The sequence below is a fragment of the Chamaea fasciata genome, unplaced genomic scaffold, assembly GCF_029207755.1.
Source record: "Chamaea fasciata isolate MVZ Bird 193981 ecotype frontalis unplaced genomic scaffold, bChaFas1.0.hap1 SCAF_2, whole genome shotgun sequence".
NCBI lineage: Eukaryota > Metazoa > Chordata > Aves > Passeriformes > Sylviidae > Chamaea > Chamaea fasciata.
The window spans coordinates 77,143,599-77,156,343 of NW_027094087.1; the positions used below are offsets into that span (position 1 = coordinate 77,143,599).

The window sequence follows — 12,745 nt, forward strand, 5'->3', positions numbered from 1 at the left end:
AAAGGAGTCCTGCATCTTTTGTCTTTCATAAATCGTTTGCACACTGTTACGGCTAAGGGTGAAAGAAAGGCTGGAGAGAAAATGCCGGGTGCAGGTGGGACCCCCCGACTCCGGAGAGAAACCATCAATTACAAAGGAGCTGAACTGCTAGAGGGGTGGGGAGATACATTTATTTAATTTTATTTTAAAGGATGGGCAACCTGTCCTTGACTGGCCAGAGCTTCAGCAGGTGCTGCTTTACAGACAGAAGGCTGCTGCTGACCTGGGGCTTTACCCAGGCTGAAGAGGAGGCGCTAGGGTGGCAGCTAAGGTACTTAAGAGCCATTCCAGAGATCGGCTGGGTTCTGCCTGCTCCCAGACTTCGCCAGCCAACTCTTGTTGAGAGCAATGGGCATGGGCAGAGTGGAAGATGGGCATCTCCCTTGGCACCGTCCCCCTGCAAAACTGTGCGGCTCGGGTGACTGGGACAGCCCAGCCTGGTGTTATTAATGCTTTTATTTACCAAAAAGAAAAAAAAAAAAAGAAAAAGAAAAAGAAAAAGAAAAAAAAAAAAAAAAGTCCGAGTCTCTTTAATTAAATTAGTTACCGTACAAACACCATAGGGTTTCGTACATGGAATAAATAGCGCGAGTCAAACCTGATGGCACTTCCACAGCAGCCCCCCCGTGCCAGGTGGCTGCCGCTGCAGCCCGGGCCAGGGCAGTGGGGCCAGGGCCACCGGCAGCTTGGCACGGCTCGGCACGGCCCTAGGGAGCAGTTCTACCTCCCGAGGTCCTGTGGGGCTCGTCCTCCTCGGATTCCGGGGAGGTGTCACGGCTGGAGGGGGTGCGCGGCCGGCGGGGAGCGCCCCCGGCCTGGCAGACGTACCACTCGCTGAGGTTGGTGACCGGCGGGGAGAGGGCGGCGGCGCGGCCGCGGGGCGGCTCGGCGGCCGGGTCGGCCTCGGGGGGCAGCGGGCCGTCGGGGGGCCCCGCCGCCGCGTAGCCCTGGGAGCCCGGCGGCGGGGAGGGCGGCGGGGACTTGCAGTGGATCTTCATGTGCTTTCGCAGGGAGCTGGGGTGGGTGTAGGACTTGTCACAGCCGCGGATCTTGCAGTAGTAGGGCTTGTCCGAGGTGTGGACGTGGGAATGCTTCTTGCGGTCGCTGCTGTTGGCGAATTTCCTCTCGCAGCCGTCGAACTCGCACTTGAAGGGCTTTTCCCCTGCGGGGACACAGCAACGGCACCGTTACCGGCGGGAGGGGGGGGCCGGCCCTGCCCGCAGCCCGCCCGCCGCACCGCAGCCCCTCCTCAGCGCGGCCCCGGGGGACGAGCGGCAGGGGTAAACCTTCCCCTTCCCTCCTTTTCCTCCCCTTTCCCTTTTTTCCTCCCCCCTCGCGACAGTCGTGACATGCCCTAGCTTTCCGACTTTTTCCCCGTCTTTTGCCGCCTGTCACAAGTCGCCGGCAGCCCTCAGGCCCGGAGCCCCGGGCTGGCGGCGGCGGGGCCCCCCCGGCCTTGTTTGCCCTCTGCGGCGCTCCCCTCGCACACGAGAAACCTTCATTACCGCTCTAATGACCGAGCCCAAACAAAACCTCTCAATGCCTTTGCCTGCGAGGGCTGGCGTTCGCCGGCAGCCTGGCTCGCCTGGCACATCTCCTGCGTAATCCTTTCCCAATGGGCACTGCGCTGGGGGAATAATTAGTTTGGGGAAAATAAAAGTAACACCTGTTTAAGCATCCCGACACAAAGAGGGAGCACCCCGCAGCCCGGACTGGGAACCTGCAAGTTGTGGGGACCAACCCAGACCCCGGAGATGAGGGCAGCAGACTGTTGTTACCGTAGCTGGTTACCCTGGGCAAATTTGGGTCTAAATGTGTGCGGATGATCTACTTTAAAGAGTTTTAACACATTGCTTAAAAGTTAAAGGGGTTGTGAAAATCAGCCCGGGGCGGTTAGCCTGGTGTATCTTTCTCACACACGTTCGTCTCCCGTAGCATACCTTGGAATACATATGTTCTGGTACTTACAGCCGTGTCCTTCCCCACAGTTCCCGAACCGACCCTTCCTCATAGTTCCCGAATAAGGCTGGGTAAATGCCTATTGCTGACACACCAGATGAAAAAGGAGAAAGTGCCAGATCCCTGTACCGAAGCTTCTTACAGCAAGTTTTTCTCACTCTACCATGCTACACGTGAGTCCAGCACAGACAGACCTGCACTGATAATCTTTGGCATGATTATTGTGATTCTTGAGTCGGTTTAGACATGGCTGATGCGTATTTTCAGATGTGTTTTGCTCTGAGGGCTCAGAAATAACAATCCAGCAGCTCTCTCGGTGGACATTTTCTCCTTACCACCAAGCAATTTTTACTGCTCCTCCCGTTTGTAAGGTCATATCACGTTTATTATTCATCAAAATAATAATGGAAATAAGAAAACTATTTTTATTTTTAGAAGCAATTTCTTGGCTGTTACTATAGAAACATACACCTCCACAGCCTATTTATGCATCAACTTGTTCAATTAAAATTGGCTCACCTACCACCAAAGTGGTAGCACTAGAAAGTGCAGAGTTTATCTTGAAAAAAAGAAAAAGGGAAAAAAAAATTAAAATTAAAATTGTGCCTCGTGGGTTTTAAGTGCATGAAAACCTCTGCACACCCCCGAGACAAGTTTCCAGTCACTTTGTTTGTTCATTAATTACTATTACTTCTTCTGGGAAAACAAAGCAGATCTACTGGAGGTTTTGGGCAGCTTCTATCTGTGTTACCCCAAGGATGAAGCCTCACACATTCTGCTGCTGGCCGAGACCCGCAGACCCCGAAGCACAGCCCCCTGATAAATGCTCCAACCAGCTGGACCAAACCGCATTCACTCCATCAGGGTTTTAGGGAAGTGTCCTTCCACTTAGGTTCATGTGTGGGCACCCTCGTCAGACTCCAGATTGCGACAGTCAAATTCCCCATAAGTCCAGGACTGGGGAAGGTCCCGGTGTGTCCCCGTTACGCTGACAAGGCCATCACGTCAGAGTTTAACCATTTGTAGGTGGTTTCAACCCACGGAAGGGGGCGAGATGCCGGGCACCGTCCCCTAACTCCTCCTGAAAATAGCAGTGCCGGCAGCTGGGAAAGGCACAGATAGGGCTTGGGGTCACTTTTTTGGGGGGGTCTGGGAATCGTTGGAAGGAAGCCTGACCATCCTGAGCATCGTCTTTGGCGAGGGGACAGCAAAATTGCAGGAGGGACGAGGTCCCCATTCCCGCTAGAATGCATCGGGGTGTGGGAACAGTGATTCGTCCCCAAAATAGGGCAGTAGCTGCCGAGCGTGGTATGCAGCCCCCGGTGTGATGCTTTTGAGGGGGGAAAGAAAAGAAAAAGGAAAAAAAAAAAAAAAAGAAGAAGAAGAAGAAGAAGAAGAAGAAGAAGAAGAAGAAGAAGAAGAAGAAGAAGAAGAAGAAGAAAGAAGACCCAAACAACAAATGCCTCCTGAATTACTGAAATACTCCTCTTCCTGCAGGATTACCAGAAACATGCAAAATCGCTTAATGATACGATTATGGTGTTATTATTTTCCCCGCTCCAGGCGCCAAATGCCCATAATAAACAAATAGTTTGTAAACCTCTCCTGTTCCCAGGCTGCACATGGCTAAGTTAAAGCTGAGGTGGCAAAATGACAGTACTTAATCCGATAGGAGGGGGCAGAAAGTTTGGGATCCCTTGTCCACTCGAGGGCGTGGGGGGAAATACGTAGGGAAAGACTTTTGTCCCCTTTGCCCTCCCATGGGCCGAGCTGTCATTCGAGGTGGGCTATTGCCCCCCACCCCGAGGGCTGCTTTGGTGCAACGACCCCTTCTGCGTGGATAGAGCCCTTCCCTGTGGGCTCACGCACAGACACCCTCCCGGTGATTACAGGTAGCCCCAAGCTGAAAACTTCTCCAAATTTCCCTTGCAAGAAGTCACGTCCTATGCATTGCCTCGAGGCGATGTTCGACCTCATCTAAGAGCTGCAAACTGTGCCTGATAGGTATTCGGGTTTTGCGGGGGGCTCTTTTTACCGCTGAATCTGTCTGCCTCCCCGCAAGCCTCTTCCGGACTCCTTCCCACCTCCCTCTCGCCTGCCCCTTGGAGCTGAGATTGGTAAGGAATTGGGGAGCCCAGAAAAGTCCGCGGTGAAGTACTGTTTTTCAAATCAAGGCAGGTGGAGAAGGCTACAGATGACAAAACCGCGGGCCTCTAGCTAACTCATTCCACGGTGTCATCAATACAACAACAACAACAAGGAAAAGTGTCAGACCGCACGCCCTCCTCTCCCCCGGAGAAATCTCCCCCCCACGCACTATCCCCGGCTCTGGGTGTAGAGCACTGGGCACCCTCAGGGCTCCGCTGCTACATATGGGCTCATGCCTGACATATTCTGGAGATAAAAATCTATAATCCTTTCAGCCATGGGCCATTTGGTTTTACATCGGAACAACACGTTGTACGGTCGCCGCTTTTCTCTTCCCGAGCAGCAAACAATAAATCAAGAAAGCAATTACGGCAACTCCACTTCCTTAAGTATCCTCCAAGGAATAATATTTGTCTGCCACTATAAATCCGGGCTTCATTCGTTTTCGGCAGAGTTTTACACCCAGATGGAAATGCGTATTTCGGGAGTAGTGAGGAATGAGGAGGAAGCGGGGGAAAAAAAACCAAACCAAACTAAAAAAAAACCACCAAAACCATCCTCCCCCCCCCCCCAAAAAAAAAACCCCAAAAAAACCTAAAGGGCTGAAACACACCCCAAGCCCTTCCAGGGGCCCCCGCCTGTCCCCTAAGGCATTCTCCGAGGGTGCTGCTCCCTCCTCCCGTACCCCGCCGAGCAGTCGGGGCGACTTTGAAGTTTGCTTCTCAGATCCACAAAGGGAGGGAAGCGTCCTCCGGTGACAGCCTTCCCCCGCCTCGCTCCCCGCTCCCCGACTCCGCGGGTACTGCCGCAGGCGGGGGCAGCCCAGGCAGCACCAGAAGCCTCGGGATTTCTACCTAGTCCGGCAGCTCAGCGGCACGGGCAGCCCCGGCAGCGCCCTCAGCATCGCCGGTAGTCCCGCAATTTCGGCAGCCCAGGCCGGGGCGTACACCCGGCAGCATCATTGGTCCCGGTAGTAAGGACAGTCCCGGAACGGGGGTAGCCCCAGGAGCGCCGGTCACCGGGGCAGCCCGGTAGTCCCGGTAGTACCGGCAGACCCGAGCACCGCCACTGCCGCCCGCAGCGCAGGGGAACTGCGCCCCCAAGAGCCCCCGCGGCCCCATCTCCGTCGGGCCAAGCGTCACCCGCCCGGGTCCGTCCCCGCCGATAGAAGCGGCAGGAAGAGCAGAACCGCCGTCCTTCGGCATGGCGGGGGAAAGTGGCAAAGCGCAGCGCTTCCCAGACGCGGGGTGACCTCCCCAGGGTGCCCCGGACAAGGGCGGCGGGAGCAGGGACGGGCGAGCGCTCATCCTCTCCTCGCTCTTCCGCAGAGGCTGCTGCTCATCTTCCCCCAGCTCTGCGTTATTTATTAATCGGTGTATTTATCCGGTGGTGCCGGGATGTGGGGAGGTGGGTAGCGGAGGGGGTGGGGAGGGAGCTGCCCAAGGTGAAGGGGGGGGCTGAAGGGAGGGGATGGGACACGTGTGTGCAGGGCAGAGGGGCCGGGTGCGTGTACGTAGCTGTGTGTGCGTGGCCCATGTGCTGCCGAATTACTTATTCATGAAAAAGTCACATGTCCGGCGGTGCGTAGGAGAGGAGGAAAAGAGGAGGAAAGGGGAGAAGAAAAAAAAAAAAAAAAAAAAGGAAGGAAACCCTTGCAGGAGGGGGCGGGGGGGGGGGGGGGGAGGGTGGTGGCGAGAACAACCCACCTGTATGAGTCCGCTTGTGGATCTTGAGGTTTTCGGAGCGAGCGAAGACCTTCCCGCAGCCGGGGAAGGGGCATGGGAAGGGTTTCTCTCCCGTGTGTACTCGGATGTGGTTGATGAGTTTGTATTTCGCTTTGAAGGGCTTGCCTTCGCGGGGACACTCCTCCCAGTAGCACACGTGGCTGCTCTGCTCGGGCCCACCGACGTGCTCCACGGTGACATGGCTCACCAGCTCCTGCATCGTGCTGAAAGTTTTGGAGCAAGGCTTCCTACCGCCCGGTGGCGGCGGCGGAGGCGGAGGAGGCGGCTCCCGGTCGATCCACTTGCAGATCAGCTCTTGCTTGATGGGCTGTCGCATGTATCGCAGGAAGGCCCCAGCCGCCGCCGCCGCCGCGGCCCCGACGTGGGCATGGTGGTGGTGGTGGTGATGGTGGTGGTGGTGGGGATGGGGGTGGTGCGGGTGCCCGTGGCCGGCCGCCGCCAGGCTGAGGTTGACGGAGCCGTAGCCTTGCAACGCCGAGGAGGAAGAGGCGCCGGCGGCGGCCCCGTAGTTCGCCTCAGCGCGCCCGTAGAGCTCCCCGGCGGCGGCCGCCAGCCCCAGGCGCATCTGCCCGTTGAGCGGCGGGTGGCGGCCGGCGGGCGCGCCCTGCTCGCCCGGCGGCGGCGGCGGGAAGGCGGCGTGCGCCCCGTCGGTCGCGCCGTAGGTGCCGGCAGCCGAGATGAAGACGCCGTGCGGTGGCGGGTGCGGAAGGTGGGGGGAGCCGGCGGGCGGGTGCTGCTCGCCCAGCGCCCCGTGCACGGCGGCGGCGGCGGCGGGCAGCTCCCGCCGCAGGAGGAAGTCCCGGCCCGCCGCCCCCCCCGACGGGTATCCCGGGAGGGCGGCGGCGGGCGGCGCGTAGGCGGTGGCGGTGGTGGCGGCGGCGGCGGCGGTGGCGGCGGCGGCGGTGGTGGTGGCGGCGGGCGCGGCGAAGGCGGCGGCGGTGAGCGCCTCGGGCGTGAGCTTGAGGGCGGCGGGCTGCGCCATGTGCTCGGGTCCGAGCGGCGTGAGGGCGCCGCCGGGGTCGCCGCCCGCGTCCCCAGGGTGGAGGTGGGCCGCGTGGTGGGGGTGGACGTGGTGGTTCCCCAGCCCCGGGAAGCCTGTCATGTTCTGGTGAGGATGGGGCTGAGCCGCTGCCAAATCCGCTAATCTCAGTGTCGGGTTCCTCTTGCTCAAAGGGGGCTCCATAACGACACAGCCAAGCCCATCTACGCTCGCTGTTGTTATTTTTTTCCCTTTACCCGCCTTCAAAAACATGTATATATTAAGCGGCTCTTTAACTTCTTTTGTCTGCGCTCCGAGCCCCGCGCATCCCTGGCCCCGCTCTGCCCGCCCGCGATTGGCAGAGCCCTCACCACACTTCGGCGGCGCGCTGGGGAATACGGCTCGGACACCGCGCCGGAGGGATTGGACGGATGGCGATGATTGGCAGCGGCCGGGGCCCCGCGATTGGCTCCCTTTCAGGCCGCCGGCGCAGCGGGGATCCGCCCCCGCCGCCCCCCCGGGGCCCCCCCGCGCCGCCCCCCGAAGTTGCACTTGCAAAACTTCGCGCGGGGCCCGACGGGGCGCACCCGGCGCCTCCCCCGCCGCCCCCCGCCGGCAGCTCCGGGCAGCAGCTGCCTCCGCTCCCCAGGCGCTGGACGGGGCGCCCTGCTCAGGTGCTCCGCCGTGTTTACGTTTGCGGGGCCGTGGGGCTTCTTCCCTCGCCTGGCGGCAGCCCACGCCCGTGGCTGCTGCCCGGCTCTGCGCTCAGCTTCCTTTCCGCTTTTCTTTTTTTGGAGGGCCACGTTCATTCATGGATGAGAGGCGGGAAGGCACTTCCTCATGCAACAATGTGCGCAACCCCACACCCACGCGAGGCCGAGGCTGTGTGTACTCGTGCCCAAGGCACCACTAGGGGAAGGCGGCCAAAGTTTTCCTAAAACGAAGACGGCGGGGGCTGGGATTCCTTTCTTTTAGAAAATAAACGAGTAAGCGGGGAGAGGAGGAGGAGGGGGGCAAGTGGCACATGTTAGAGCGAAGTTTTGAGAGCCTGCGCTTGCTGCCGCTTTGGGGCTTCCTCCTCCCGCGGCGGCTTCCCGGGGCATCCCGTGGGGAGAGCCACCCCACGCCCCTCGCCGGTGCGCCAGCCGTAGTCCAGGCAGCTGCATCCACTTCAGCCCTAATTCGGCAGCGGCGAAAGAGAGATGAAACCCCCGCAGTGATACCGGCCCCGAGCGTAAATGCTGCTCGACTCTTTAGGATGTCGGAACGGGAGGGGGGAGATAGGTTGGGAAATGGGGGAGTCTCCGGCTGGTGGGTGTCGGCCCTGAGCTGCTGCCCGATACGAAAAGGCAGGGGAAGTGGGAGATCTCCTAAAAGGGGGCAGAGGGCGGGCGGGGACAGCGATGGGACCGCCCCTGGGGTGCGGGGTGTGCTGGTCCTCGAAAGTGAAGCTCTTTGTGGAGCGCCGAAACTGGCCCGTCGGCACAAAGGATGCTGCCCTTTGAGGGGGTTGACTAGGCGAGGCCGGGATTTCCCTGCGAGCCAGAAGGGGAAAAGAGCATTATCGTGACTTTTCTGTGGGAGGAGAAGTAGCTTTTATTGATATGTCATCTGCTTTCTTTAGGCTGTTGGTCATCCCGGTAGTGCCTTGAGCTCCCGCGCTCCTGGAAAGTGCAAGCGAGCTGGCTGCCCTTCCCTGCTGCAGGGCAGCCAGGGACTTTTCTCTGCCTCTCCGGGAGAGGAAACGGGGCGGGGGACGCCAGTGGACCCACACACACCGGCTCTCCTCGGCCACCTAATCCCCTTGACGAAACTACATCTGTGCGTCTTGGCCGCTTCCCTGTGCCAAGGCACGTTCAAAGGAAGCCCCGTGCTGGTCCGGCATTTCCTGGGCCAGGCTCCAGGCTCCCCCTCCTCCGCCTCTCCCGCCGCTACTCGCGGGGGGAAAACTAGCAGGATTTGGCCCACGACTGCCAAAAGGGGGGTGAGAGGCTCTACGGGGAGCTCAAGGGGGAGAGAGATTCCCTCCCTTCTCTCCCCCCCACCGGAGACGAGCCAATGCTCCCGGCTCGCGTGGCCGCAGTGGGGGTTTCAGTGATGCTGCAAGGCAAGAAATGGGAATAAATGATCCCCTGGTTTTTAAAGCGGCTGCTCGATGGTTTTATTGCACAGTTAAAACTTCACGCAAAGTAGCCATACGTCTATGCGGGTATTTATATACATGTATTTTCTCTACGTCCGTCCAAATAGTGCCCTCCCTCCCCAAATTCTGAGCGCGTTGTTGAAGCAAGGTCTGGAGACGGAATAGTTTGATGTGAGATGCTGTGGAAGTGAACAACAAGTATCACAGCTCCGCGGAACCTTCCGCATGCCTCCTTGTCTCTCTCCTGATAAACGCAGGTGACGTGTATCTGTCATCGATTTAATATGTCTTAATTCAAATATATACCCTGATCAATTTCTTTTTATGAGAGGCTATAAAAAATGAAAATATTTTACAGCTGGCTAATAGGCAGCTGACCTGTGACTGTGGGGAGGGAGGGGTTGATGGAGACTCACGTGGAAATTCGCTCATTTTTAGGACTGGCTGCAAACGCCGGGAAGAGAAGGTGTCTGCCCTCGCAGGGACAATTTTGGACACTGCCAGATCCAAAAGAGCCATGAAGAGTTTAAAGCCCGTTAACTCACCGACACCAGCTCAGGCCCAGGCTGCCGCTGCCCTCTGGGGCTGCAGCAGAGGGGAGGCGTGGCTGTGCTCCCCCCACAGCCCCCCCACAACCCCGACAGCACCCGTCGGGGGTCGGAACGCGCCCCCGTTCCCGCGGCGGAGCCGGCTGCAGAGCCCTCCCGCAGTGCTCCGCTCGCCGGCAAACCTGCCAAGGGACATCGAGGGAGGCTGCAGAGGCGGGGTGAAAGCCTGGAAACCTTCAAATTTATTTCGTAAAGCTTCCTCTATAAACTGAGCTCGGGCTATCGGTTTTAGGAGGTGTTTAACTGTAAAACGCTGTGCTGTGAGCTGCATTATGTAAATGTATGCTAATGATCATGAACACCATTTACAAACAATCGTCTTTAATGCACGTCTTATTGATAGTTAGGGAGCGGGGAGCAGTATTTTATAACGGGGTGGTGTAGAAACATTCTTCTGGGGAACAATTAGAAAGGGAGCGCGATTGCCGCTTTCCTCGGGAAGACCTGTAAGACTCCCCAAATATGCTAGAAAAAGCCTACCCTCCTCCCGAGCCGTCGCGGGTGGCTTTCTATGCTCGTGGGGCTGCTTCGCGGCGCGGGGGAGCCTGCGGCGCGGTTCCCTCCGCGAACACGCGCGATCGGAGGTGCAGCCCGCCCGTGGCAGGAGGGAGCGCCCCGAGTCCCAGCCCCGTGGAGACCCACGGGGAGGACGTACCCACGGCACCCTGCTCACTGTCCCGTCAGGGGGATAACACGGGGGTGCCGGGACCTCGGCCGAGAGCGGGAGGCTGCCCAGGGGCACGAAAGGGAAAGAGAGTAGCGATATGGCAGTGAGACTCCCGACCCCTTATTTATGGAGGGGCTCAGCGGATGGATAATTTACACTCTTAAAAATTAAACTTCTCCTGTGTCAAATGTCGTCGCTCGGTGAATCAAAGCGAGAACCTGAGGCTGATACAAGGATTCGACGCCAGGGCCAGGGGCTATCGTGGCTGGGACCGGCCGCACCTCTGGGACAGGGATTTACGAGCATAGCTTTAGGAGCTGTCGTGTCCAGTGCGCGCCTCGCCAGGGAAAGAGGGGCCATCCTCTTTGGGGTTTACTCAAATAGGGATAAAATAAGGAAAAAAAAAAATCCTTCTATCTGTCTATCTATCCATCTATCTATCTATCTATCTATCTACCCATATATAGAAAGAAAGAAAGAAAGAAAGAGATGAAGAGAGAGGTGGTCCCAGGAAACCCAGGCCAAATTTTGCTCTGCTCTCTCTCTTTCCCACTTCCCCTCTCTCTGAACGTCACCGTTGGAAGAAGCTGTTGAGATAAATCAAATAGTGACACTTTGACGGCTTTACTTGTATAAGCAATATGGTTACCATATGGCATTGTTATTTATGAATGACAGCATAAATTGTATTACAAAGTCCAGCGCGCTTTATTGGGACGCTTCTCCCATGTCTCTAACGTTTATATAGGCATCTCCAGATGGAAAAAGGTGCATCTAATAAAACCTGGCAGTGCTGCAGCAGACCCCATTTTGGGGGGCGTTGCGCCGGGTCTGCGCTGGCTGCAGAATGAGCGGCACAGTGGGGCAGGGCGCGCAAAATCCGCGGCGCTGCGCATCCCTCAGCTGCAGCTGGGCAGGGCAGAGGCACCGGCTGCCTCTCGGCCGAGGTTCCCGTCCTGAAAAAAGTGCTACACTGCTCCTGGCCCCCGCCGTCTCACGGCATTACCGCCGAGAGTGGGTTTTTATACGTACATAAGTGCAATTGAAGGAACAATAAATATTAATGGCACGAAAGCGAGGCGCTCCTTCCTTCTGTCCCTGCCCTGCCTAGCCTAATTTTTTTTTTATTTTTATTTTAAAGAAGCGTTTAAAAGTTACAGCTTTGGCTGAGATTTTCATTATTTCCCCTTTTTCTTTTACATTACTCTGCCGGTAGAGCCTGACAAAGAACTTTTGTCTCGAAGTGTGTGTGTTTTACAGAGGGAGGCTACAGCACAACACATGTGGTCTTCACGGGTCATAGGTCGAACGGCCTAGAAGTGGCTCGGATCGGCACCATCAAAGGTAACCTGCAACTTAATATCCTGTTGATGAGCTTGTTGAATTTATGAGTGTCTGTGATACAGACAACGGTGGAAGTGATGCCGCTCAACTGGCCTCTTCTCTGCAGGCTACGGGCCGGCCACGCTTCCCCTCCTCTCCCCGCACCTCGCCCCTTACTGCGTCGGAAGGGCTGAATTTTGGGGGAAAGATACCCTCTTCCCCCTTTCCCTCTCTCTCTCACATGCACACACACCCGTCTCCGGTGGGACTTTCCGCCTCTTTTTCCCGACGAGGCCGTCGCCAGCCGCATCCTCCCATGGGCAGAGCCCCCGGCTCCACCGCAGCCTGCAACCCCACTGCAGCACCCACGGCTGCCAGGGAAGGGGGGGGATGGAGAAAGGGGACATGGAGCCTCCCCAGAGGGCGGTGACACCTCTCGGGAAAAGGGTTAGAAGGAGAAGACGATATATACAGTCCAGGGGAAGCAAGAAATTGCTCTCCCCTCGTCCCGCCTTCCCCCCTCCACACCCCCTCCAGCTCCCTCCTCATCACCAACCGGTAAGAACAAGAGAAGAGCAATTTTCAAGCGAATTTCGGAAAACTTACAAAGACGGGAAAGCTTTCCCGGGGAAGCTGACGTTTGCTCTGTAGGTCTGGCACCTCCAGAAACCTGTTGAAAAACTTCTTTCAATAAACAGGTTTAGCAGCGACTTTGGGTGACCGCTTGCTTTCCTCCCTCGAAAGCTGCCGTGAGCCGCAGGCTGTGTTCGTGGCGGTGGCCCGACGAGAGAGTGCGGGGCTGGCTGCCGGTGCCTCTGCCCCCCTCCCTTCCTCCCTTCCTCCCTCGCTCCCTTCCCTTGTTACCCTGTGACATGGGGGAAAGGGGTTTTGCGGTTCAGAGGAAAATAAAGCACTTCTTAGGAGGGACGGCGACGTGACTTTGAACTTGGATCAGCTCCTCTGTTTCCTGCAGAGAGAGTAGGGCTGGAGCCCTGAAAGAATAGCAGAGAGCGGCCAGCCTGCGGGGGGCTCCGGCTGGAATTCACTGTGTCCCCCCGAAAGCACTCTGATGCCGGCACCGCTGAGCAGGCAGAGCGAGGGGCGAGGGGAGGGGAGGCAGGAAATGCAGAAAAA

The 12,745-nt window shown here is 57.8% G+C and overlaps 1 protein-coding gene across 1 annotated transcript; it reads right to left on the bottom strand.

Annotated features, from left to right (window-relative positions):
* Positions 1 to 716: 716 nt before the first annotated feature.
* Positions 717 to 7,143, bottom strand: ZIC5 (Zic family member 5). Its single transcript, XM_066177472.1, is given in 4 exon segments — positions 717 to 1,201; positions 5,853 to 6,741; positions 6,744 to 6,819; positions 6,821 to 7,143. Coding segments are annotated over 4 exon segments (1,743 nt in total). The 3' UTR covers positions 717 to 746.
* Positions 7,144 to 12,745: the final 5,602 nt, after the last annotated feature.